Source organism: Bubalus kerabau, chromosome 19 (genome assembly GCF_029407905.1).
Source record: "Bubalus kerabau isolate K-KA32 ecotype Philippines breed swamp buffalo chromosome 19, PCC_UOA_SB_1v2, whole genome shotgun sequence".
In the NCBI taxonomy this organism is placed as follows: domain Eukaryota; kingdom Metazoa; phylum Chordata; class Mammalia; order Artiodactyla; family Bovidae; genus Bubalus; species Bubalus kerabau.
The window spans coordinates 33,831,795-33,854,114 of NC_073642.1; the positions used below are offsets into that span (position 1 = coordinate 33,831,795).

Genomic DNA, 22,320 nt, shown 5'->3' on the forward strand with positions numbered 1-22,320 from the left:
AGGCCAGAATACTGGAGTGGGTAGCTTTTCCTTTCTCTAGATCTTGGTCTTTCATAAAGATTGAGGGTTCTTGAAGAAGGCAGATGAGAGGTGTAGAGTTTCTTTATCAAATGTGCCTGGAAACTCACTGCATAGAGATAAACTAGAGATTTGAACACACAACATTTCTACAAGTTTTTGGATTGAGTCTTAGTGTTGCAGACCCAGGGGAATGGACATCAGAATTGACTGGCTAGTGAGATTGTCTTTATGTCAAGTAGAACATAAAGGAATGGCAGTGGACTTCCCAGAGATTGAATTCAGCCTGTGAATGGGTGTTGCTGGCTTAAGAGACTTTTGCTGGTCTGTGTACCATTACAGAGTACACCAGCCTCTAACATGGATAGTCTTTGCTAAGTCTGACAGTGAAGTATTGGGCTCTAGGAGGATTTCAGATGGAGTTTCTATTAATGCTCTTGTGGGCCCTAGTACTATTAATGACTTGTTTTCTGCCATCTCAAGAATACCAGGTTTCCTTCAAAGAGAGTGGTAAGAAATCATAACATAGGAGGATAAGAGAGGCCATCATATGGATTTAAGGGCCGTTGACCATTGTGGAGTATGGCCAGCAAGAGATCTGGCCAGTACCTCCTTAACCAAACGATCACACTTAGTATCACCAATAATGGAGAAACAGATATATGCCTCCTATTCTGATACAATGAGAACTACACAATGTAACCTTTGTTGTATGTTGCCAGTTTTTAAGTGAATCAATTGGATCATGAGAAACAAACCTGAGAAATCCAGATTGTGGAACATTGCTGGAGAACTGGTTTAGATTCTTTCAAGTTAATGCCATGGGGAAAAAAAGTGGGGGAGGGATTAAAGGACACTAAAGAGTCATTGATAACCAAAGGCAGTGTGTCATCCACAACTCAATTTGGAAAAATAATTTTTAAGGACAAAATATTGGCACAGTTGGAGACTGTATTTTAGATAGTATTATTGTATTAATGTGTAATTGCTGCAGTGTGATAATGATATTGTTCTATGGAGAATGTTCTTCTAAATACGTGTTCAGGTATTTAGGAGTGAAATGTCGTAATGTCTGAAACACATTTTTAAATAGTAAAAAAGAAAATATGTGTTGTGTATATATAGAGAAGGCTTTGTAAAATAATAGCTAAAAATGATAGCCTTCAAGCTAAAGAATGTATGCATACATTGTGCTGTGGTTACTTATTTTTTTTTTTACTTTCTGTAGGTTTCAAATTTTTCAAAATAGAAATTGAGGGAGAATAAAAAGGAAAAGGGCCTTTGGATTTTTGGTACATTATTAACTGGTCTGATGGTCACAGTCTTATTTTTTCTTAGGGGGGACTACTACCTCCAGAAAGCGTCCTTTAAGACCTTAGGAAGAAATAAGAGAACTATCAGGAAAGATTTTTGGCATGTATAGAATAAGATGTGATCTGCCTGAGAGTAAGGAGATGTCTTTGTTGAGGAGGATATCTGTGGCATGGGTGGGCTTCTGGAGGGTAAAGTTTGGCTCTAGGGGTCTCAGAGTGCTCCTTTCTCTGGTTTAGACGGCAAATGCACTTCCTAGAGTTGTTAGCTATGCAGGGATTGGATCCTTTAGGTTGGCTCTGAAGGCCCTGTCTGGGAGAGGAAACTCATCCAGAAGTATGAGAGAGATTTCTTGAGTTCAGCACTGATCACTTAGAAGGCATCAGCACTGTTAGGACTGGAAAATGGGTTGGTTTGATATATCTGGTTAACCTTCTTGGCTATATTCCGTATTCTGATTTTTATTCATAATAGTTCTACTGTTATTTATAAAAGTATCTATTTTAAATATAATAGATATATAATTGCCATCTAATTATTATAGAGACTCTGCAAGGAAGGTTTATAAATCCATGAACAAACTGAAGCTCAAAAAGGTTAAGTGACCTTGGATCACACAGCTAGTAAGTGGCAGAGCCAGGATTTGAGCACATGTCTGCTTGATTCAAACAGACAAGCCAGGTTAGTGGATTGTTTCACCCACATCTGCATAAACTGCTGACTTTGTTTCTTTAGAGATGTCTACTGTTAAAGAATCTAATCTGGGGAAGCATAACTTTCCCTTCTAAATCTCTCTCTTATGCTTCTGAGGAAATTATGACCCTTCTCTGTCCAGCCTGAGTCTTGAGTGGTATTGTCAGGTGCTCTGTGTGGCAACACCAGCTTTGCCCGTGGCTTAAATGTAGAAAATAAAGTCTATGAGAGCTACTGTGATGCAGAATAGTGAGGTGCGAACAAGGCCAAGAGTCAGAGGTAGGGAAAGGCTGTTTTTATTATCTTCTTGACATGCATGCTATAGTAATGCCATGTCCGTTGTGGAAAAGGAAGATGAAAATCACTCATAATCCTGAGACTCAGAGAAAGTGCTGGCATTTTGCAGCATCTCCTTCTAAACCTCATTCTGTGCATACAAATAGATGTGGGCATATAAAATACCTAAAAAAACAGGCGTTTTCTATACTTTATTTCTTTTTTCTTTTGATGGTTATCTTGTGAATACCTTTCCATAGCAAAAATACAGATCTTACAGTATCACCTTTATGGACTGCTAAAATTTGGGGTATGCCATAATTCAACATCCTCTCTTGTTAAACATTTAGCTTGTTTTCAAGACTTCACATGCTTCTGGCAGTGTCCCCTTCTGCATAGAGGGAATTCTAGTATCATAAAATGTTAGTGCTTCCTAACAGACTTTAGCAAAAATGGCAGTAAAATTAGCAGACTTCCATGACCAAATCAACCCGTGGCTCTGCCCTGCTTCCCTGAAAGCAAAGGCGGAAAAGGCACTGGAAAAGTATAAGGAATTATCCTGAGCCATTACTCACTTGATTGAAAGGGAGTTATTGGCTCAGAAGCATCTTCAAAGTTCCTGCTGCGTGCTCAGCCCTGTACAGGTTCTAACTCTAAAAGGGGAAGTTGATGACACGGCCCTTGCCCTCAGCACCATGTTTGGCTGAGATATGATTGCTTCTCACAAAATAAAATGCCTGATGTAAGACCATGTACATCAAATGGTTAAGCTGTTTTGATCCAGCTGTGCCATCGAGAACTGAGAGGAGAGGGAGCCCTACAAAGAATGTGGTGTTAGAAAGATTTAGGGAAGAGGCAGTACTTGAATGGAGAAGGACATGGCAACCCACTCCAGTATTCTTGCCTGGAGAATCCCATGGACAGAGGAGCCTGGCGGTCTACGGTCCATAGGGTCGCACAGAGTCAGACAGGACTCAAGCGACTTAGCGTGCATGCATGCAGCACTTGAAAATGGGCGGCATGGTGATCATTTTGCAGTGTATAGGAATACTGAATCAGCATCTTGTGCACTGGGAGCTAACATAGTGTTGTAGGCCAATTATACTTCAAAACAAACAAACTCATAGGAAAAGAGATCATATTTGTGGTTACAGGGGCAGGGGTTGGGGAGGGGGGAAATTGGATGAAGACAGTCAGAGGTACAAATTCAGTATAGGCTGAATAAGTACTGGGGATGCAATGTGCAGTGTGATAAATGTAATTAACACTGCTGTGTGTTATACCTCAAAGTTAAAATAAAACCTGAGTTCTCATGACAAGGAAAAAAGTGTTGTTGTTGTTTTTCTTTTTAAATTTTGTATCTATGTGAAATGATGGGTGTTTACTAAACTTTCTGTGGTAATCATGTCATGATATACTTAAGTCAAATCGTTATGCTTCCTATACCTTAAACTTACACAGTGCTGCAGGCTGACTATATCTCAAAAAAACTAGAAGGGGGAAGAAAAAATGGGGAGAAAGTCAGTGGCAGTAGAGGTGAAACAGAGAGCATGAAAAAAGGAATAAAGGCAGAAGTGAGCATGTGTGTCTATATTGTGATGAAGCAAAACGGGCAGAGGTATCCAGAATAGACTGGAAGAGAAATTCCTATTAAGAAAAGTAAACCAAAATGATATTATAGGAACTTAGAAAAAAAATGATGTAGTCCTCGTGACAGTGAATTTTGGTAGGAAGACAAAAAGATAAAAATCAAAAAATTCCAAAGGCGAAAATAATCTAGGACTTGGTGGCTACTTCTGGGAGATGAAAGAAATGAGTGAGTCAGAGTTGGAATTTCCAACTTTTTGAAACTGAATGATTTAAGAATGCAGTACTTTTAACAGAGTTAACAGAGTTGAGAAAGTATAGAGAGAAGGCTAACTTTGAAGGACACTGGATTGCAGACATCCAGGGTCTGAGGATATCGGGTGATGGCACATGGAAGGGGAATGGTTAGGTAGGCAGCTGGTGATTAAAAGGCTTAGACGGGGTGAAAACAGCTGGAGACATGTACACAGTTAACACTGTCAGGCTGGATGTAATAGCTGAGGCCCTGACGATGAGGCTATAAGAGGCTATATAACAGTGCTTCTTAAGTGGTAGCCTACCTACAGCTTTACCTGGGACTTTTGTTCAAATGCAGAGTGTGCATTTCTGACACTCTCCCGTATGATGCTGGTGCTTCTTGCCCAAGCCCCACCCTGAATAGCAGGGATGTAGATAAAAAGGCAGGGAGCCAGCATATGTGCTTTGGAGTTAGTATCTAGGAAAAAACAGAAGAGCCTGAGGAGGAAAGAAGTGCTTGCCAGGGTTATGTTCCTTGTTTTGTTCTTACATTGTAGGCCCTTTGGAGAATACCTACCGAGATTTCTGGCTTATGGTATGGGAGCAAAAAGTCTTGGTGATTGTCATGACCACCCGGTGAGTTCATCCCTTTCCTACCGATTGCCCTTCTTTTCTACCCACCCAACCCCCAAGCATGGGTGATTATAGAGGGGAGTTTAGCTCTTAGAAACAGGGAGGGTTAGGAAAGCCATGGCAAAGAGTTTGAGCTTTTCCTTAGCTGACCCAGGGTTAACAGAGCCAGGGTATGGTGGAAGTTGGTAGATCTAACCTGTCAGAGCTTTAATGCTTGGCTCTGGTGACCTTGTGTGAGGTACAGCCTATCTTTAGGTCCTGGCCTTAACTACTTATAGAGGAAGCACTGGGAAACACATGGGGCAGGCCACTTCCAGCCTCCTTCCTGCTTATAAAGGTCAGCTGTCTTCCTGGCTTCTGAATTACCAGTTCCCCATAGTTCTCCCTGGGAGAAGGTGACGGCACCCCACTCCAGTACTCTTGCCTGGAAAATCCCATGGACGGAGGAGCCTGGTGGGCTGCAGTCCATGGGGTCGCGAAGAGTCAGACATGACTGAGTGACTTCCCTTTCACTTTTCACTTTCATGCATTGAAGAAGGAAATGGCAACCCACTCCAGTGTTCTTGCCTGGAGAATCCCAGGGACGGGGGAGCCTGGTGGGCTGCCATCTATGGGGTCGCACAGGGTCAGACACGACTGAAGTGACTTAGCAGCAGCATAGTTCTCCCTTTCCCTGCTACTTTGGACCAGTTTTCTTCTGGTTCATATTTGCACCTTCTGCTGCTGCTGCTAAGTCATTTCAGTCGTGTCCAACTCTGTGCGACCCCATAGACGGCAGCCCACCAGGCTCCCCCATCCCTGGGATTCTCCAGGCAAGAACACTGGAGTGGGTTGCCATTTCCTTCTCCAAAGCATGAAAGTGAAAAGTGAAAGGGAAGTCGCTCAGTCATGTCCAACTCTTCGCGACCCCATGGACTGCAGCCCACCAGGCTCCTCCGTCCATGGGATGTTCCAGGCAAGAGTACTGGAGTGGGGTGCCATCGCCTTCTCCATATTTGCACCTAGAGGAGAACTTACCAAAAGGACATGTAAAACGTAATAGGTCTGCAGGAAGCTCTTGATGAAAGGAATAGTTTTGAAATTTTGTTGTACATATCTGCCAAAATGCACGAACTACTATTTCATTAGTATCATTATTATTATGGTTATTATAACCCATTTTGGATGAGGAGAAAAAAATTCATGAGAATGTTTGCTTAGATCCCTTCCTCATGGCATTGTTACAAGCCGCCTTTGACTTGGAGAGGAGGTAGTGGAGGAAGTGCCCCCCTGGGGTACTTTGGAGCCACTGAAGAGTGGTGAGAGCTGACTTGAGGCCTTTACATAAACCTTTTGAGGCATTCCAGGAACCATGCCTTTCCCAGCCCTCTGTCCGCCAAGGGCTCTCACTGGGGAACAGAATGCACAGTAGCTGAGGTACAGGGCAGAGTTCAGTCTGGCCCACCATATTTTCTCTACTGTCTTTCTTTGTCCACCCAGTATTTATGCCAGGTATGTGCGGAGTACCAAGACGTATCAGGAAAGGGACCAAATGGATGTAACTGGTGCTCAGTAAATGTTTGCTTAATGGGTACATGCGGAAAATTTAGCTGTTGTCTAGAAGGAAGGTTTTCTTTTTCTGCCAAGAAGCAAGGGGATAAATAGAAGCAGTGCAAAAGATGACATTTTTGCCTAGGGGTACAGTAGGTTCATGGGCAAGCAAGGTTACTGCTGTGGAGAAGAAGGATGGAGGCTTATTTTTCTCTCTGTGTCTTCAGCTTTGAGGAGGGCGGCAGGAGAAAGTGTGGCCAATACTGGCCTTTAGAAAAAGACTCTCGGATCCGATTTGGCTTCCTCACCGTGACCAATCTAGGCGTGGAGAATATGACCCATTATAAGAAAACAACACTAGAAATTCACAACATAGAGGTAAATTTTATTTTCTCACTGTCTTGAAACTGGGAGAAAATGTTTACTATAAGGAAAATCTCCAAAAGGAATAGGCAGGATTCCAGAGAGCTTAGAAGTGGCTTCCATTCTTCTGGAAGCAGGATTAGAATATTCAGCTCAGAGCCAAAATAGCCATATTGTCTCAACACGTAGTGGCATTACTTAGGGATGAAACTTTTTATAACGTAAGAAGTCTGGATCGTTTAATATAGGAATTCTGCCCTCTCCAGACAGTTAATCTTCCCTTTGGGTTTGCAGAGAAGCAGTTGTGGAGAAAGTTGAGAGTGTTACAACCTTGATGGAGGGAACTCCAGAGGGCTGAGAATCTGGAAAAGTCAAAGGTAGTCAGGGGCACAGAGCAATGACCTCATTAACTTTTGCTTCTTTTTCCATCCAAGGAACGGCAGAAACGCCAGGTGACCCACTTTCAGTTCCTGAGCTGGCCAGATTATGGTGTCCCTTCCTCGGCAGCTTCCCTCATTGATTTCTTGAGAGCCGTCAGGAACCAGCAGAGGTTGGCCGTCAGCAGCATGGGAGCACGCGCCAAAGGGCAGTGCCCTGAGCCACCCATTGTGGTCCACTGTAGTGCGGGCATCGGCCGGACAGGTACTGCACTGGATGCAGCTCTTGGAGCATCCAAAGGTGCTAAGGGTGGGGGAGGAATAACAGAGCTCTTAGTTGCCAGAATGTAGTCTTTGATCTGCTGGTGGTGAATTGCCATGAAAAAAATTCCTCTTTAACATCCTTTTAGTATTCCTAGTGCTAGGTGTACTGGCCAGAATGTACAGTTCATGAGCCAGGTCCTCTAGGGGTTGACGCTTTATACATCCCATCAACATGATTATCTTCTGATCCCATCACAGTCACTGGGTGTCCCAGAGAGCTGATCTGGGCTGTTGCTCTCTTCCCATCCCTCTGCCTGGGGAGGTCCCCACCCTGGGCCGTGCTCTCCATTCTGGAACCAGTTAGCAGCTTTTGCCTTAAGGGGATGAAGATTGCAGGGACTGCTGGCCTTCTAGCTCAGAGGTTCCTTTGGGAGAAAGTCAGGAAGAATAGGTTTGTGTTAGGTCTCTGTGGAGAAGTTGTAGTCTGAAAATTGGGGCCCAGGTGTGGAAGCAGGGCAGGTATGGGAGTGCTGTCATTCTCTGTGTCTGGGATTGAAGTAGAAGTCCTGCTTCCCACCTACTCATCCTATTACCCTCAGATGCCCTGGGAGACAAGAGGCCATCTCATTTCTCTGGCCTTCTGCACTCCCTGAGACTCCTCCTGAGTCTTCTCAGGCCTAAGGCCAACTGGCCACCTGCCATGAGGCACCTTGCCATTGAATTCATTCATCCAGTCCTGCCTGGGTCATTTGGTAGAGGGAGGAAAAGAGGAGAGGTAGACCAGGTGTGACCACTTCCTTCCTTCCTTCAGGTACCTTCTGCTCACTGGACATCTGCCTGGCACAGCTGGAGGAGCTTGGCACCCTTAATGTGTTCCAGACAGTGTCCCGCATGAGGACCCAGAGGGCCTTCAGCATCCAGACCCCTGAGCAGTACTATTTCTGCTACAAGGCAATCCTGGAGTTTGCAGAGAGGGAGGGCATGGTGCCCCCCAGCCACAACCTCCTGGCCATGGAGGGTCAGTAACTGTCCCACGAGCCTCCTGTCTGCTGGCCAGCCTTCCTTAAACTACCCTGGACACCGCTGAGCCTGTAGGTTGCCATCAGTTACGCTGAAGCCATGGACCAACCTCTGTCTTGTGTCTCCCGGCGCACGCGTGCACGCAAGGCAGCCTTTCCCTTTGGCTAGATAGATGTGGTGAAATTGCCTCTGGAAAGGGCCAGCAGCAATGTGTTCTTAATTCCTAGCACCTGCTATTGAACTGTGCCTTATTAAAACCAAATTGTGGCTATCGATATTTGCCAGGGGCCCCGAGGTAAGTGGGGAAGGAACCTCCCTCCCCCTTTCCCAATGCCATTCTCCTTCTCAAGATCTGTTTCCATTCCTTCCATTCCTTCCCTTTGCTAGGATTTGGTGGGGAGGTTTGGTGAGCATCCACCTCCTTCCCAGAGAGCTTGACCAAGTTACATATTCTAGAGAACGTCCCGAGTGCCAAGCACGTTTATACCTAGGGCGTGTATTCCAGTCTTTTCTGTCATTCTGTGTGTGTGCGTGTGTGTATGTGCACTTATGTGTATGAGTCCATATGTACGTGTGTATATAATATATATTGTATGTGATAATATGGTCGTATTCTATAAATACATATACACAGAGATACTCCTTTGTAGAAGTTCCTGGGGCTTCTTGTTGCAGTTCAGGACTCCTTGCTTCTTGGTTCTACTGTTTATCCTGGACTAGCTGGGGTTGGGGGATCATGTCTTCTGTTGTCAGACCACAGAGTGGTGGAAGAGGAGGACACACACATCCACTCTCCGTGCTCCTGCCACAGGCCCTCATCCTTACATAATGACTTCTCTCTCTCCAGGATGCTGCCTGTTGGAACCAGGAATACTGGTTTGTGGTGACACTGGTTTAATTCAGCATGGATTGCCCTTATCTAATGAGTTTTCTCTGTTTACTTTGCCAATTTTGGGAGTAGACCTCCACTGTGATTCCAGACTGTCTGTCCCCTCTCCCTCTTCCTCAGGGATGGGGATCTGGGCAGAGATGAATTCACTGAGCAGCGAGAGCCAAAAGCAATCGGTACGAAGTCTTAGAAGGAAAGAGGGAGCCCAGGTGTGAGAGAAAGGAAACTCCATACTCTGAGGCTCCCTCCCTGAAAGATTGAGCTGGGGCCCCTTTCTCTCTTGCTGGAAGGTTCTTTTTCTTATGCAACTTGGCCCTGTCTACTCAGATGCCCATCTCTTTCCTGCCTACTAGCCTCCCAGACTCTGGAACTCAGGCTTGGTGGGTTCTGTGTCAATAAAAAGCTTAACCCCTGTCTGGGTGAAACAGTCCCCTACACTCACTGTTTTCCCCCCTATTCACCTTACCTGTCTCTGTCTGCTCCCGACCTACCAAGCCCATTATGCCAGGGATGGGGCCAAGAATCCCCAGCATTCCACGTTCCCAAGAAAACCCCAGGAGCCCCTAAAATTTTTCCCCCATCACAGATGAGGTTGGCAGCTGATCAGACCTCAATAATTTTATACTGTAATAAGCTCTTTGAATGTATATATTCTTATTTTTACAGTCTTTTCATTTTGTATTTAACGTCAATGGACTGAGTCAGATTCAGAAAATAATTGTAATGTTCATATTCAATATCTTACAGCGATACAGTTTTGTATTTACATATAAATATACCGACGTGATCAAATCCTTTTAGCTTCATCAATTTAGCAGCAGTCTGGGGCTGGGAAGGTGAGGAGGGGCTCCAAGAGCTGGTCTGGGAGGGATGGGGAGGCAGGGAGCAACCCAAGACTTAGAGCCTTTCAGTTCTGAGAGCTGTCCACCTTGCCCCAGGCCATGGCCCAGCTCTGGGCAGACAAGGGGAACCAGCACCAGTTGACCGCTTGCCAAGTTCCAGTTTCCATGCTTGGTGCTTCCCCCACCCCCATACTTCATTTAAACCTCACAATAGTCCAGTGAGATATTATTCTCCCTCCCTTCTGTTTCTATGTTGATGAGGAAGGTAAAGTACCAAGGGTTACAGAGAGTGTTACAGTGAAGGTAGGGCTTATTAGCAGGTCCAGCTCTAGGACTGGGGCTCCAGTTGGTTTGCTTACAAAGCCTTTGACCTCTTTACAGCATGTTTTGTGTTTGGAAATTAGTTTTAAAATGTTCTTTTCAAAGTATGGACAGTTCTTAGGTTCCAGCTAGTTGATTTTGAGCCCCATGATGTATGTAGAAGACTAGAAGGGTTTCTGACAGAGCTGGTGACTGATTCTTCCAGATGGGACCTCCTGTTATAGGTCCTCAAGTCTGCAGCATACCAGAGGGGTCATTCTCTCAGGGATACCCCATACATGTGGATATACTGGTACCTCTGTGGGAAGATCTTGAGTCATTTGCATCTCTCTCTTAGAGCAGAACCAGAAGCTTTGTCCACGTAGGACCACTCCCCATGCTGTGTAGTTACTTCGTGTCGGCCAGTGATACTGCCCAGTTGGAGCCATTCTGGCCTGGGGTGTTCTTAATAAGAGTGACAGCAGCAGGCGTTTACTGGTTAACCCTGTTCCAGGTACTTTTCAGAGTGCTTTCTAGATATTATCTCATGCACCCTCAAACCAAACTTTTGAGGTTGGTATTGACAGAAGAGAAAAACTGAGGCACAGGAAAACTAATCTGCCACAGCAAGAACTCAGACCTTTAAGGTTCCATCTCCTGATTTTCCAACAAAATTTCCTTGAGTTTTTTACCTTAATCAAGAGCTGAATCATACAATAAAAATTAAGCCAAACCTTTCTTTGGATGCAGGCAAGCATAATAGGTAAAGAGAGACATGTGAAATCTGGGAAATTAGTGGTTGGGGTTTGGTGAAATATGTAGGAAACAGAATTAATGATAAAAGATTTGGAGGAGGTAGCCTTGAACTGTCACTTCTTTGAAGAGACTGTAGCCCAATAGCTGTGTAAACTCAGAAGTTATGCTTGAGTTCCTCATTGCACATCTAAGGATTGGTAAGGTTATCACTTGCGAGAGCTCCATAAAAATGCAGTTTCCTGGGTCCTACCCAATAGGTGGTTGAGTGAGTGGCAGGATGAGCAAGCTTGTTGAACTACTGTTCATGCCCCTGACATAAATCTGAGAGAAAAGGATCAATGGCTTTCCCCTGCTATAGTCTACTTGCAGCCCTTTACCCGTGAGATAATACTCAGGGTGAGCCTTCCTGTGTTAGGTGTGAAGGTGAATTCTCTCAGTCGTGTCTGACTCTTTGCGACCCCATGGACTGTAGCCTACCAGGCTTCTCCATCCATGGGATTCTCCAGGCAAGAATACTGGAGTGGGTTACCATTTCCTTCTCCAGGGGATCTTCCCAACCCAGGGATTGAACCTGGGTCTCCCACATTGGAGGCAGACGCTTTAACCTCTGGGCCACCGGGGAAGCGTTAGGTGTACAAGGAGGTAAAGAAAGGGGAAGACACGGGAAGAGCCCTGAATCTGTCCAGAAGTCAAGGCTGTCACATAGGAGATTTGGTGAACAAAACCAGAGAACCCACAATCAAATGCTGGATTGCATAGTTGAGAAAATACGATGAAGAAAGTGTTGACAGGAGAGAGAGTATTGTACAGAACTCAGGCTTTTGCTAGGATGAGGATTCCTGAGGTGCAGGGTACCCCAGCGTCCTCAGCATAGAAGGTTCATCTCTGTCATGTGCAGGTAAATGACAGAATGTGACTGGTTCTTATGAGACTGGGCTATTTAGCATCATACCTTGAGGAAGATGGGGCTCCTGCCTTATGATCTTCCCATCTCTAGAGAACCAGACACATACGGAAACTCACAAGTCAGACCACTGCAGGGAGGTGGGGCAGGAAGTATGGCCAGGTAGAAAAGTCTTCCTAGAGTAACTGAGCTCTTCGGTAGTTCTGAGGTCTCACCACTCAACTCAAGGCAGGTCCTAGGTTTTATGAAAAAAGGTGCTGTATTAATTGATCCTACTACAGGCCCTCCAACACTAAGGGTCTAGTTCTTTTACTAGACAGTGCAAAATACCTATAGAGGAACCATCAGACCCTTCTCTGGTTGGGTCAGCTGCCACTTGGAATCCCCAGTTTTAGTTTATTTTCAAAGTCTCCTCTTTCAAGGTGCATCCACCTCCCTATAATCCCTCAGTTCCCTATCCAAGGGAGCCAGCCCATAGACCTTAAAGGCTTTTGTGTTATTACATGTGGGACAGACTGGGTGACTCAGAGCAGAGCTACCAGAGCTCCCAACCAAGGTTTTAGGTTTGTTTCCAGTCTTGGTTACTACCAAGACTACTATCCACACACAATCATTAACTTACCAAGGACAGGAGCTAAAAGATCCACCAGTTTGGGAATCAGATTTAGTCTTGGGAGATACCCACTCTACAGTTACCATCACACAGACAGTTGTGAATATCAAGTGTTTTAAGACTGCACTGCTTTTAACTGACCACAGAGAAAACAGCTCCACAAATAGAAATCTAGCACTCTCAGAAACCTGTTGCAGTGTTTAGCCTTCTTTTCCCTCTCACCATAGCTTTCATAAAATCTGTTTTAGCTAAGTCTGGTGTTCTGCAGTCTTAAATACTCGGTTTTTTTTCTGGCTAAACCCAACATGGACAAAGCTAACTAAACCAGAAACCTAGAGTGTGTTGGATGGAAGGGGGAGCCATTGATCCCTTCTCAACAACTCAGGGTAATAATATGCTCCTCCTAACATGGTAATATGTTCCTGATAGTTTGGGGGACTAAGATGAAGGTGAAAATAGGAAAGCAAGACAGTGAGTTGTGTAGAGAAAGTAGTTAAAAAAGACACAGCATGCTCTTCCCCACTAGGCTCACTTCTACCCTTCCCCTCGCATCAGAACCTGGTTCTTTTCTAAGCTAATGTATCAATAGTTGTCTTAGCCTCGCCACTGGCCAGATGGATAGCTGAGTCCAGCTCACCCATTTCATCCTGTGAAGTCTGTTTTACCTCCTTGACCTTTAATGATACCTATTCTGTGGCAGCAATGAGTGAACTACAGAGTAGGATGTTCAGAGCTAGTCTGGAGATAGCAACTGGTGACTTAGTTTAGATAGAAGCTAGGAGCCTTGGAAGTGGGTGAGAACAAAGAACAATGAGGAGAGCAAGAAGAGAGGCGAGACCCTTGGGAGCCATGATATTTAGGGGAGGATGGGGAAAGAAGCCTGGGAAAGATTCTGATTACTAGAGAGAAGTAACCAAGGACAAGACCAGGCTGTCTTCTCACACACAGGTGAGAGATGGGGAGTGGCTGGGATGAATGACCAGGATTCAGAAATGGAACTTCACTAGTGATCCTGAGGCAGGAGGTGACAAGGAGGAGACATGAGTGGGAAGTGAAGGAATAGTGCTTGGGCTCCACTTCAACCAAAGCAAGGACCAGTTTTTACATATTAGACCTCTGAGTAAGATTTCATTCAAACAAAGGAAACTGCTACCATAGAAAAAAATCATCAAGAGCAAATACCCAAAAGCAAACAGTTTGAAAGCATAAAGCAGAGTAAACTGAACATATTGTTACATCTTTTTTCTAGATTTGGGCTGAAGTGACCTAGAGGGGGGTAAACGTGCCAAGCGAGGGCAAGACATTTCAAGGTACTGAATAGCCATCTTAAAACCCAGTTTAAAAATTCCAAGCTTTCAAAGTCACCTAGAAACCAAAACATGGCATTGTTCAGTCGCTAAATCATGTCCGACTTTTGCGACCCCATGAACTGCAGTGCATCAGGCTTCCCTGTCCTTCACTATCTCCCTAAGTTTGCTCAAACTCATGTCCATTGAGGGGATGCTCAAAATATGGCATATGTACAACCATATAAGCCATCTGGCTGCCAGAGAAATGTGGTTTCTAATTTATACAGTGGAATTTTGGGGTCCTTTAAGCCTGTCCTGGTCTCCTCTCAAACTGGAACACCAGGGACTTTGAATGGCCAGGAAGAGGGAGTGTTGACAAAATAAAGGAAAAAAGGATCTGACAACCTTTGAGTGCTAGGCATACTTTATTTTTAATCTCACAATAACCCACTGCAGTAGGTATTCTTAGTTTGGTGGTGTTTAGTTGCTAAGTCATGTTCGACTCATTGTGACTCAATGGACTGTAGCCTGCCAGGCTCCTCCGTCCATGGGATTTCCCGGGCAAGAACACTCAAGTGGGTTGCTGTTTCCTTTTCCAGGGGGATCTTCCCAACCCAGGAAGGGATAGAACCCGAGTCTCCTGCATTGCAGGTGGATTCTTTACCACTGAGCAATCAGGGAAGCCCTATTCTTAGTTTACAGATAAGGAAATTGAAAAGATTAATGCCTTGCTAAAGACAGTACTAGAATGACTTAGCTACTAGACTTAGCTAGGAAGTGGCTAAACTGGAATTCTGACCAATACCTTAAGCTTTTCCCTTTAAACCTATCAGACGCTTTGGGTTGGGAGTGGGAAGCAAGCCTTAGATGCCCCTCACCTGGATATTCCCAAACTGCCAGTGGTCTTTAGCTGGCAGAAATTGTGTCAGCAGGGCCCTAGCACTGACATCTTTTTGGCAGAGCTACTAAAGTGCAGACCCTAAATATCTCTCAATCACCACCTACCATAAGCACCCTAAAAACTGTGATTGAGGATGTGTGTGTGTGATGCCTAGGAGGCAGGGTGTCAGAAAATGTGACAGTTTTGAGTCTATGTGTTGTGAGTTGAGGATGCATGTATGTGATTTGGAGACAAATTGCTTCTTTGGAGAAATTTTTTTTGAAAAGGGCCAGAAATCATTTCAAACTGGCACAAGCTGCTCTTGGAGTTCGGAAGGGAAGGAGTATGGGACAAGAGGGGAGGCTGTTTTTCTCAGAAGTCCCAACCTGAATCATGGGTCCTAGTATGTCTAGAAACAGCACGTGGTGGAATGGACAAAGCTCAGGCAGACTCGGTTTGGCAGCTTGGTTTGGGCAAGTCATTCTAGTACTGTGAGCCTCCAGTTTGCTCAACTACAAATACAATTCAACACAAAAGAGGACTCCTGGGAATCAGAACCTGGCTTCCCTGTTGACTTCTCCAAGGCCTTCACACAGATTCATTCACTCTTTTGTTCTCACTGATAATCAGAGTAGGGGTGAGGTGGGGTGGATGCAACTGTTAGTGAAGCTGGAGGGCCAGTGTCTCCAAATCAAACTTACTAATTTCCCAGAGTCTGGGGGTGGTTGTGTTCTACAGGGATCAATGTACCGAGCCAGAAACAATCACAGGACCTCTTTCAAGGGGCCCCCTTGCCTGACTGCTGGGGACACTGGGGGCTCAGGGGTGCATTAGAGTTACTGTCCTTGAGGAACTCAGTCTAGGGGGTGTTCAAGAGGGGATTCCCATCAGGGTTGGTGCACTTAGGAGGGTAAGGAGTATCAGTGAAGTCTGGTTCTCTGAGCAGGAGTAACTGTCCTAGTTTGCAAACGCTCCATAAGTAACCTCATTTACAGTATACCCACTGTAGTCGAGGCTTACAGTCAGATGCTTGGGCCTTTGGCCTCCACAGAAGTTCCAAACCTCACTAGGTGTATTAAAACACGTTTTTATCATCACATGTGATCTGCATAATGGTATGGACTGCTCTGTGAACTTCTTGTACAGGACAGGCGGGTGAACCACAGGAAATAAGAAGACCAAGTGGAAACCATGGGGCTCAACTTCCAGACGAATGTTCTTTCTGCTCTATTACTCTCCCTCATCTTACATTCACACAGTATCTGTTATGGTTTCATTTAGGGCAGAGCATCTTGGGAAATAAAGCCCAAATCTGAGAGAGGGCTCCAAACACCATGAGATCTCTGTTCTGATATAGAAAAACTTGGTCTTCAGTCTAAGGGTCCCCCAGGCTGAGAATGTACTCCAGCCTCCATGGCCCTGCCAGATGCTGGGCCTCTCCCACTGAATACACAATCTTCACCTCCTGGTTTTTCCTTCTTTACTCCCTTTCCTTTAGTAATTCCAACCAAGCTGCCACCCAGATTCTAGTCCCTATACCTGAGATGACCTACTTCCCTTCCCAAATCAGTGTTTCTTCCCACCTGCTCTCCTTAGTAGCAAACTTCCCTCCCCATTAGAGTCCCCCCACCCCCATGAACTCTAAGGGAGGGAAGGGTCCTTACAGACTATCTTTCTACTCCAATTTTTCACCCACCCCTATTTTTGCAGAAGAAAAACAGGCCCAGAGGGAGAAAGGGACTTGCCTAAGGATATACTGCTAAATCACTGGCCTTGCTACCCAGATGGCTGAAGCACTAGCCCTAAGCTCTTGTACCTCTTCACACACCAGCCACTGCCAACTTTCCCTCCATAACCCACAATGATCAGTCACCCAGTCCTCTTGAGGCTTTCTCAAACACATCTCCCCATTTTTATTCCTGCTTACCCATTGCCACTGCCCTAGTCAGGTCTTCCTTTATTTCACCTGAATTGTTGGGACAGCCTAACTGGCAGCAGGCTACCCTATTCTGCCACAGGATTTAAAGGCCCTTCGCATTCTGACACCCCACCTTATCCACACTAGCTTCCTTTACTGAATATCTCAACTGGTCTTTCTTACTCATTCACTGTGTAACCTGGTCCCAGGGTCAGCTCTGTTGAGCACAGGCATGTGGCGTAGCCTCACCATCCCCCCCCCCCCAAAAAAAAAAAAAAAATACAAATGATCCAGGGAAGCATCTGAGTCAGAATTTTGATTTTAGGGCTTCTGAAAGTAGGAGGGGTTTCTGGATTGGGGCACCAGGAGAGAGACAAGAAACATCTTGGCTCCCTCCACCCCCTCCCACCAGAATATGTACCTCTGTAGTCTTCAAACCGGTCATTACAAGCCTTTCTGCCTCACCTTGCTGCTTGTAGGCACCCTTCTTTCAACCCACCCTCAGAGTTCATCCAGCTGCTGGGATGTTGAGTATCTTAAATGGTAGTTCTGGGCCTGTGGTCCTGTGACCCAGCATGCTGCTTGTACATTCTGCTATACAAGTCTAAGAATTTTAACAAGGTAGAAAAGTCTTCTGCTCTTTGACTCCATCTTTCCAACTCTGGTTTTCGTTACTATAGCCACACTTGAAGAAGCTTTTAATACGGCTTTGCATTTATCATTTTGTGTGCTTTGCTGAAAATGAGTTAGTTGCCCCTCCGTTTCTGCCTGAGTGCCACCTCCTCCATGAAGGCTTCACCCAGTTTTCCTCAGCTAGAAGAATCTCCCTGCTCTGAGCCTCTGGAGGTGTTTCTACATACATTTACAAATTGCCTTAGCTCTTTCTGTATCCTCTCTTCAGCTAGGTCTGAAGCCCTACGAGGGCACAGAGTGAGCATCTCATTCAGTTTCTGTAATGGCAAAAAGCAGCAGGTGCGGTATGAATGTGTCTGCCTCACCCCTGTAGGTGCTCAGGCAAGTGCCTGTTACCCCGAAGGCAGGACTTCCCGCGTACACAGCTCAGTTTTTAGGCAGGCGCCGGACACGGTTAGGTTACACAGCCAGGGGGAGTCGGGACATTCCAGTCAGTCGCTAGGGTATCCTCACCCGCCCCCTCTGCCCAGTTCCAAATGGGGTGTGTGTAAGAAGGATGTGGGGGCCGGGTAGCCCCAATAGCTCCTCCTCCAGGTTCACCCAGCGGATCTTCGAGTCCCAGGAGGTCTCCTTCCAGTCCAAGGGCCTCAAGTAACTCCAAGCGGCGGTGCGGTAGAATGGGGCCCTCTGCCATGGTTGCGCCTCCCACTCACAGCTAGTTTAATTAATTTATTTCTATTTTTTGGAGGGAGGGGGCGTTCAATGAAGGGGAAGAGGTGGAGCAAGGGGAGGAGGCGGGCCCAGGATGACTGACGCGAGCACCAGGGAGCCAATGGCCCGTGGGGGGCGTTCCCCCCCATTCAGGACTCCTCGCCTGGCTCGGAAGGTATGTTAAACAGCTGCTTTTAATTTGGTCTCCCCAATCTCGGGCGTTTGGGGGGCTTGTTTGCCGGCCGGTCCCTTTGACCAGTCAGCCATGGTGCAGGCGCCGCGGGCCCTGGGACGGAGCTAGGGGAGGCTTGGAGTCCGGCGGCCGAGGGAGGCGAGGGGCAGGCCAGGAAGGAGAGCTCTTGGCGCCGCCCGCTCGCCAGTGTGTGTTTCCAAGCCGGGCCAGATCCGCGGGGAGGGGGTCGGCCAGACCCGGGGTCGCCAGTGTGCCGGCCGTGCTGCCTAGTTTATTTCACCGAGCGGTCGGTTTCGGTAGGTTTCGGCGGCGGGCTGGGTAAGGGGCCGGCAGGAGGAGATCCCTCGCGCTCCTGGTATGCCTTAAAAAATTATTGTAAAGAAGAAAAAAGGGGAGATTCCGTACACCGACTGGAACCGGGCCCGAGCTGCGGCGCGCGGGCTCGGCAGGGGGCGGCGGCCTGAGCTCAGCCGGCCGGGCCCACCAAATCGCCCGGAGTTGGTCGAGAGCTGGAGTTAGCGAGCGAGCCCAGGCCCGCAGCTTTCCCCGCTAACCACGCTGGGCGAGGGCGGCAGCCGCCCAAGGGTTTTGTTTCTGTCCGCAAACTTGTCGGAGGGGGCGGTGGGCGCGCTCAGAAGAGGCGCGGGCTCCTGGGCCCGCGGTTGTTATGGACTCTGGGGGCGGGGGCAACGCCGGACTTGCGGGAGGGGCGGTCGGGGGCGGGGGAGGCCACCGGAAAGAGCCCCAGCGCCTCGGCAGTAGACCCATGCGCCGGTGTGAGCTCTCCGAACTCCCGGGCCGTGGCAGGAGAGCCAACGTTCGGCGCCGGAACCCGGCCCGGGGGTGTGGAAAACCTCCAGGAACTCGTCGGCTTCGACCCGCAGCCCCAGCTGATCCCTTTGCAAACATGGAGCTGCCTCCTTCCCCGCCCACCCCAAGGCGGCGACGGCGGCTCCTTTCCCCTCCCCCTGCCGTGCTGCTCGCCCGCGGAAGGGGCCGGGGCGGGGGCACCGGCGAGTGAGCGCGCCCACGAGGGGGTAGCCTGAAAGGGGCAGTGAAGGTCGGAAACTGGGCAAACAGTCTCCACGCTCGGAATCGGGAAAAGGAAATGCATCAGCGGGCGGGAGGGGCGCGGGGGGCGCGCCTGTCAACCGGGATGGCGGCCGCGGGCTGGGGGGCGGGGCGCCGGCGCGAACCGCGGAGCTCGGGCGGGGCGACGCCAGGAGAGAAGGCGCAGGGGCCCGGCCCTTGGAGCGCCAGACTACCCCTGCTTCCACTCCTTGGCCTAGCCTGTTTACTATACTCCGGCGATGGCTTGTGCAACCGGCCTGGAGGCGAGCTGAGGGGCGGGGCCTTCCCTTCTCTCTTCCACCCGTCTCGGGCTTCTTCAGAGGGCCCGCCTTCTCTTGTTTTCCACTGGCTGGGCGAGGCTCCCTTTTTTCCTGCTCGGTTGTTGATTGGATGACATTCTTCTCAGCTCCGCCTATCGGAGGCCGGGCTGGAGTTTAAGTTGCTAGGATTTTTTTCCGTGAAGGGCGGAGGGAGGATTCCTGCGGCTTACGTGAGGCGCAAGGGTCCGCCCCTACTTCTGATTGGTGGGGTGGATAGTCCCGCCCCCTGCGGGGGAGCGAGCTTGGAGGGGGAAGTCCAACCCTGTTCCCCGCCCCCTCCCCTAGCGTGTGTGCGCGCTCAGCACATGTGTAAGGCGCGCCTTGCTCCTTCGAACAGTCCTCGCGCCCGGAAGTCCCGGGCTTGGAGCTCTTGGCAAGGGGGGCGGGGAGAGCCGAGAAGGCACACGATGTTTCTCCAAGGCTCGAGATCTGGTAGCCTTCGCTTTGAAGTTAGGGGTTGACGGTGTAGGGTGGCTTTGGGGGGCTTTGCTCTCGCGGTTCTGCAAAGGTTGGGAGGAGGGGGTGCGGTCTGTCCTTCCTCGCCAAGTACTAAAGTTCTGACCCTGCATCCTGGCTTTTCTCGCGACTCAACTTCCCGGAGACCGCCCTAAGCCTAAGGTTCAGAACGCTGCGGACGCTGCCAAGTGCGTTTTCCTTCCAACACAAGGCAGCCGCTGTCCTTACTAAGCTTTATCAAAACCTCTGAGCAACCTAGGATTGCCGTGGATGCTTTAGGCAATATCCAGGGCAGCTCATCCCCTGCTGACAGAGAAGTCGAGAGCGGCCCAATTCTGCTAGGGTTCCAAATGGTTCTTGATGTCCAGGTGGGAACGCCGTGTGGCACCCAGTGCAAGGAGAGGAGGAAGACCCAGTTCTGCATATTTGCCGCTTCTTCGTAACCTCCTAGAGGTTTGGCCTGGGGGTCTCGTTTGTTTCGTACGTGTGACTTGTTTTTTGAGCTCCGTCCTGGGGCAGGGGTTGGCTCCCAGGGAGATTGTTCCCATCTGTCGGCTATTGATGAAGTTCACAGTTCGCTGCCTTGTCCTTCCGGTTTGGAGTCTGGCCCACCTGTTGCCAGCGCTCATTTCTTGTGGTCTCCGGCGGATTACGGAGGAAGGACAAGAAAGGACCTGGGAGTGAGCTACCTGGGGCCTGCCTCTTGGATACGGACTCGGCTCTCTTAGGGGAGTAGCCTTTTTGCGGAAGAGAGCGGGAAAACTCTAGTCCCGCCCCCTCCTCTCCTGGCGCTCCATGAGCGCCCCCCAAAGCAAAGCCAGCGTCAGTTCGCCCTATTTAGTGAATAAATAAAAGCCACCTAGATATCGCTAGCACCTCGTCTGTGTTCAAGACCATATTACCTAAACTGAGAGGGCCTAGGAACTGTCCTTAACACTCACTGACCAAGGAGGAGGGAACAGCTGTTCTTATTCCGTTTCCAACTCTGGAGCTTTTATCATTTCTCTGAAGTGTGGTGCAAGATTCATTTATGCCATGGCCTGTTTGGTCTCCTTTCTCAGTTCGTCGAGTCTGATGCCTCCAGATCTACTCTGGAGATCGCAATTGCCGTACGCTTCACGCTCCGCCTTTCAGAGGCTTGCCAGGGCGTTGGCTGTTAGAGCCCTGCCCTCATTTTGGTTATCTCCGCCCTCTTAGGACTGCATATTCAGGTTTAGGGAGTGTCGGTGTTAAAAAGTATGCAGCCACCCCTAGCTGCGGGCTGAACCGCTGGAGCTATCCTCGACTTTGATCTCCAGCCCTTAATTCTGTATTCTACTTACTGAAAGGAGCTGTCGGCTGCTCCGCATATTTGTGTCTACAAGGAGGCATTCTGCAGAAATGTAAATTGTAGAGAACTGGATGGGAAGGATGAGATTCTCTTTCCCTTTGTAAGGGGGTCCTCCACGGTGGCAATGCTGCTGCCTCTCCCTTTCAGATCCCAAGGCATCGGATTCCCGCTGCTGCGCTCCGCATCACCTCCTGTTACAGGCCCTGGAACTCTCTGCGCTTCAGTCTCTAGTGTAAACATTCCACAAAAGGACTGCGAAGGTTCAGCCTCCTCGCGCAGGGCGGAGTCAGCGGCTTCCTAGACGGGCATCCTGGCCAATAGAGGCTCCTACCGGCGCCGAGATAGCCAGTCTGATGGTTGGAGGCGGGGCCTGGCCCGGCAGTGCGGTAGGAGGAGCCTGCTCACGGACATTTTACCCAACATCGGTTACTTACCTTCCTGGGGCAGCCGGAGAGCTAGGGGTAGCCTTCCAATGCGGTGACCGGCGAGGGCGGGAGCGGAGTTTTTGGGCCTGTAGCTGAGACGGCACGGGGCGGGACAGGTAGAGTCCTCCAATGAAATGCGAAGAGCTTCCCTGCTTCCTCCAATAGTATTGTGGCTTGGGGGTGGGATTCAGCAATTCGTCTCCAATAGGCGGGGTTGAGTTAGAGAAGCTCCCCGCCAATAGGGGCGTGGAGAAGGTGAGCGGCTCCCCCCCCTCCCCTCCCAGCCGGGGGGGGAAGGGGCGGGCATCAGAAGGCAGAGCACAGCGATTGGCTATATCTTTGACGGGCGGATAGTACGGCCTGTGCGGAGCGAAGTTGAGTCTTCCCTCTGCGGGGCGGGCCGGGAGAGTGGGCGGGATTTCCCGGGTAACAGAGAAGCGGCCGCGGCGGTAGAGGCGGCGGAGACGGTTTCTCCATCTTC

General features: G+C 48.5%; 2 protein-coding genes and 1 long non-coding RNA gene across 5 annotated transcripts in view; 2 read left to right on the plus strand and 1 right to left on the minus strand.

Annotated features, from left to right (window-relative positions):
* The window catches only part of PTPN9 (protein tyrosine phosphatase non-receptor type 9), a 72,124-nt gene extending 62,134 nt beyond the window's left edge, over nucleotides 1-9,990 (plus strand). For both annotated transcript variants that reach the window (XM_055555803.1, XM_055555802.1), the window contains exons 10-13: nucleotides 4,680-4,758; nucleotides 6,513-6,663; nucleotides 7,083-7,290; nucleotides 8,101-9,990. In XM_055555803.1, the coding sequence (XP_055411778.1) occupies nucleotides 4,680-4,758; nucleotides 6,513-6,663; nucleotides 7,083-7,290; nucleotides 8,101-8,315 (653 nt within the window). In that variant the 3' untranslated portion in view covers nucleotides 8,316-9,990. The remainder of the gene's footprint in view (nucleotides 1-4,679; nucleotides 4,759-6,512; nucleotides 6,664-7,082; nucleotides 7,291-8,100) is intronic.
* A 7,370-nt stretch (nucleotides 9,991-17,360) lies between these two features.
* Nucleotides 17,361-22,320, plus strand: part of SIN3A (SIN3 transcription regulator family member A) — a 67,036-nt gene continuing 62,076 nt past the window's right edge. The window contains exon 1 of one of the 2 annotated variants that reach the window (XM_055555795.1): nucleotides 17,361-18,219. The gene's annotated coding sequence lies outside the window, so the exon portion shown is untranslated. Of the gene's footprint in view, nucleotides 18,220-21,579; nucleotides 21,801-22,320 lie in introns of those variants that run through there. The other variant, XM_055555796.1, reaches the window with a different exon arrangement.
* Nucleotides 18,223-21,972, minus strand: LOC129633849 (uncharacterized). The gene is made up of 2 exons (XR_008705330.1): nucleotides 21,849-21,972; nucleotides 18,223-18,598 (listed from the first exon to the last, which is right to left on the minus strand). It is a non-coding gene; the product is annotated as an uncharacterized LOC129633849 (long non-coding RNA).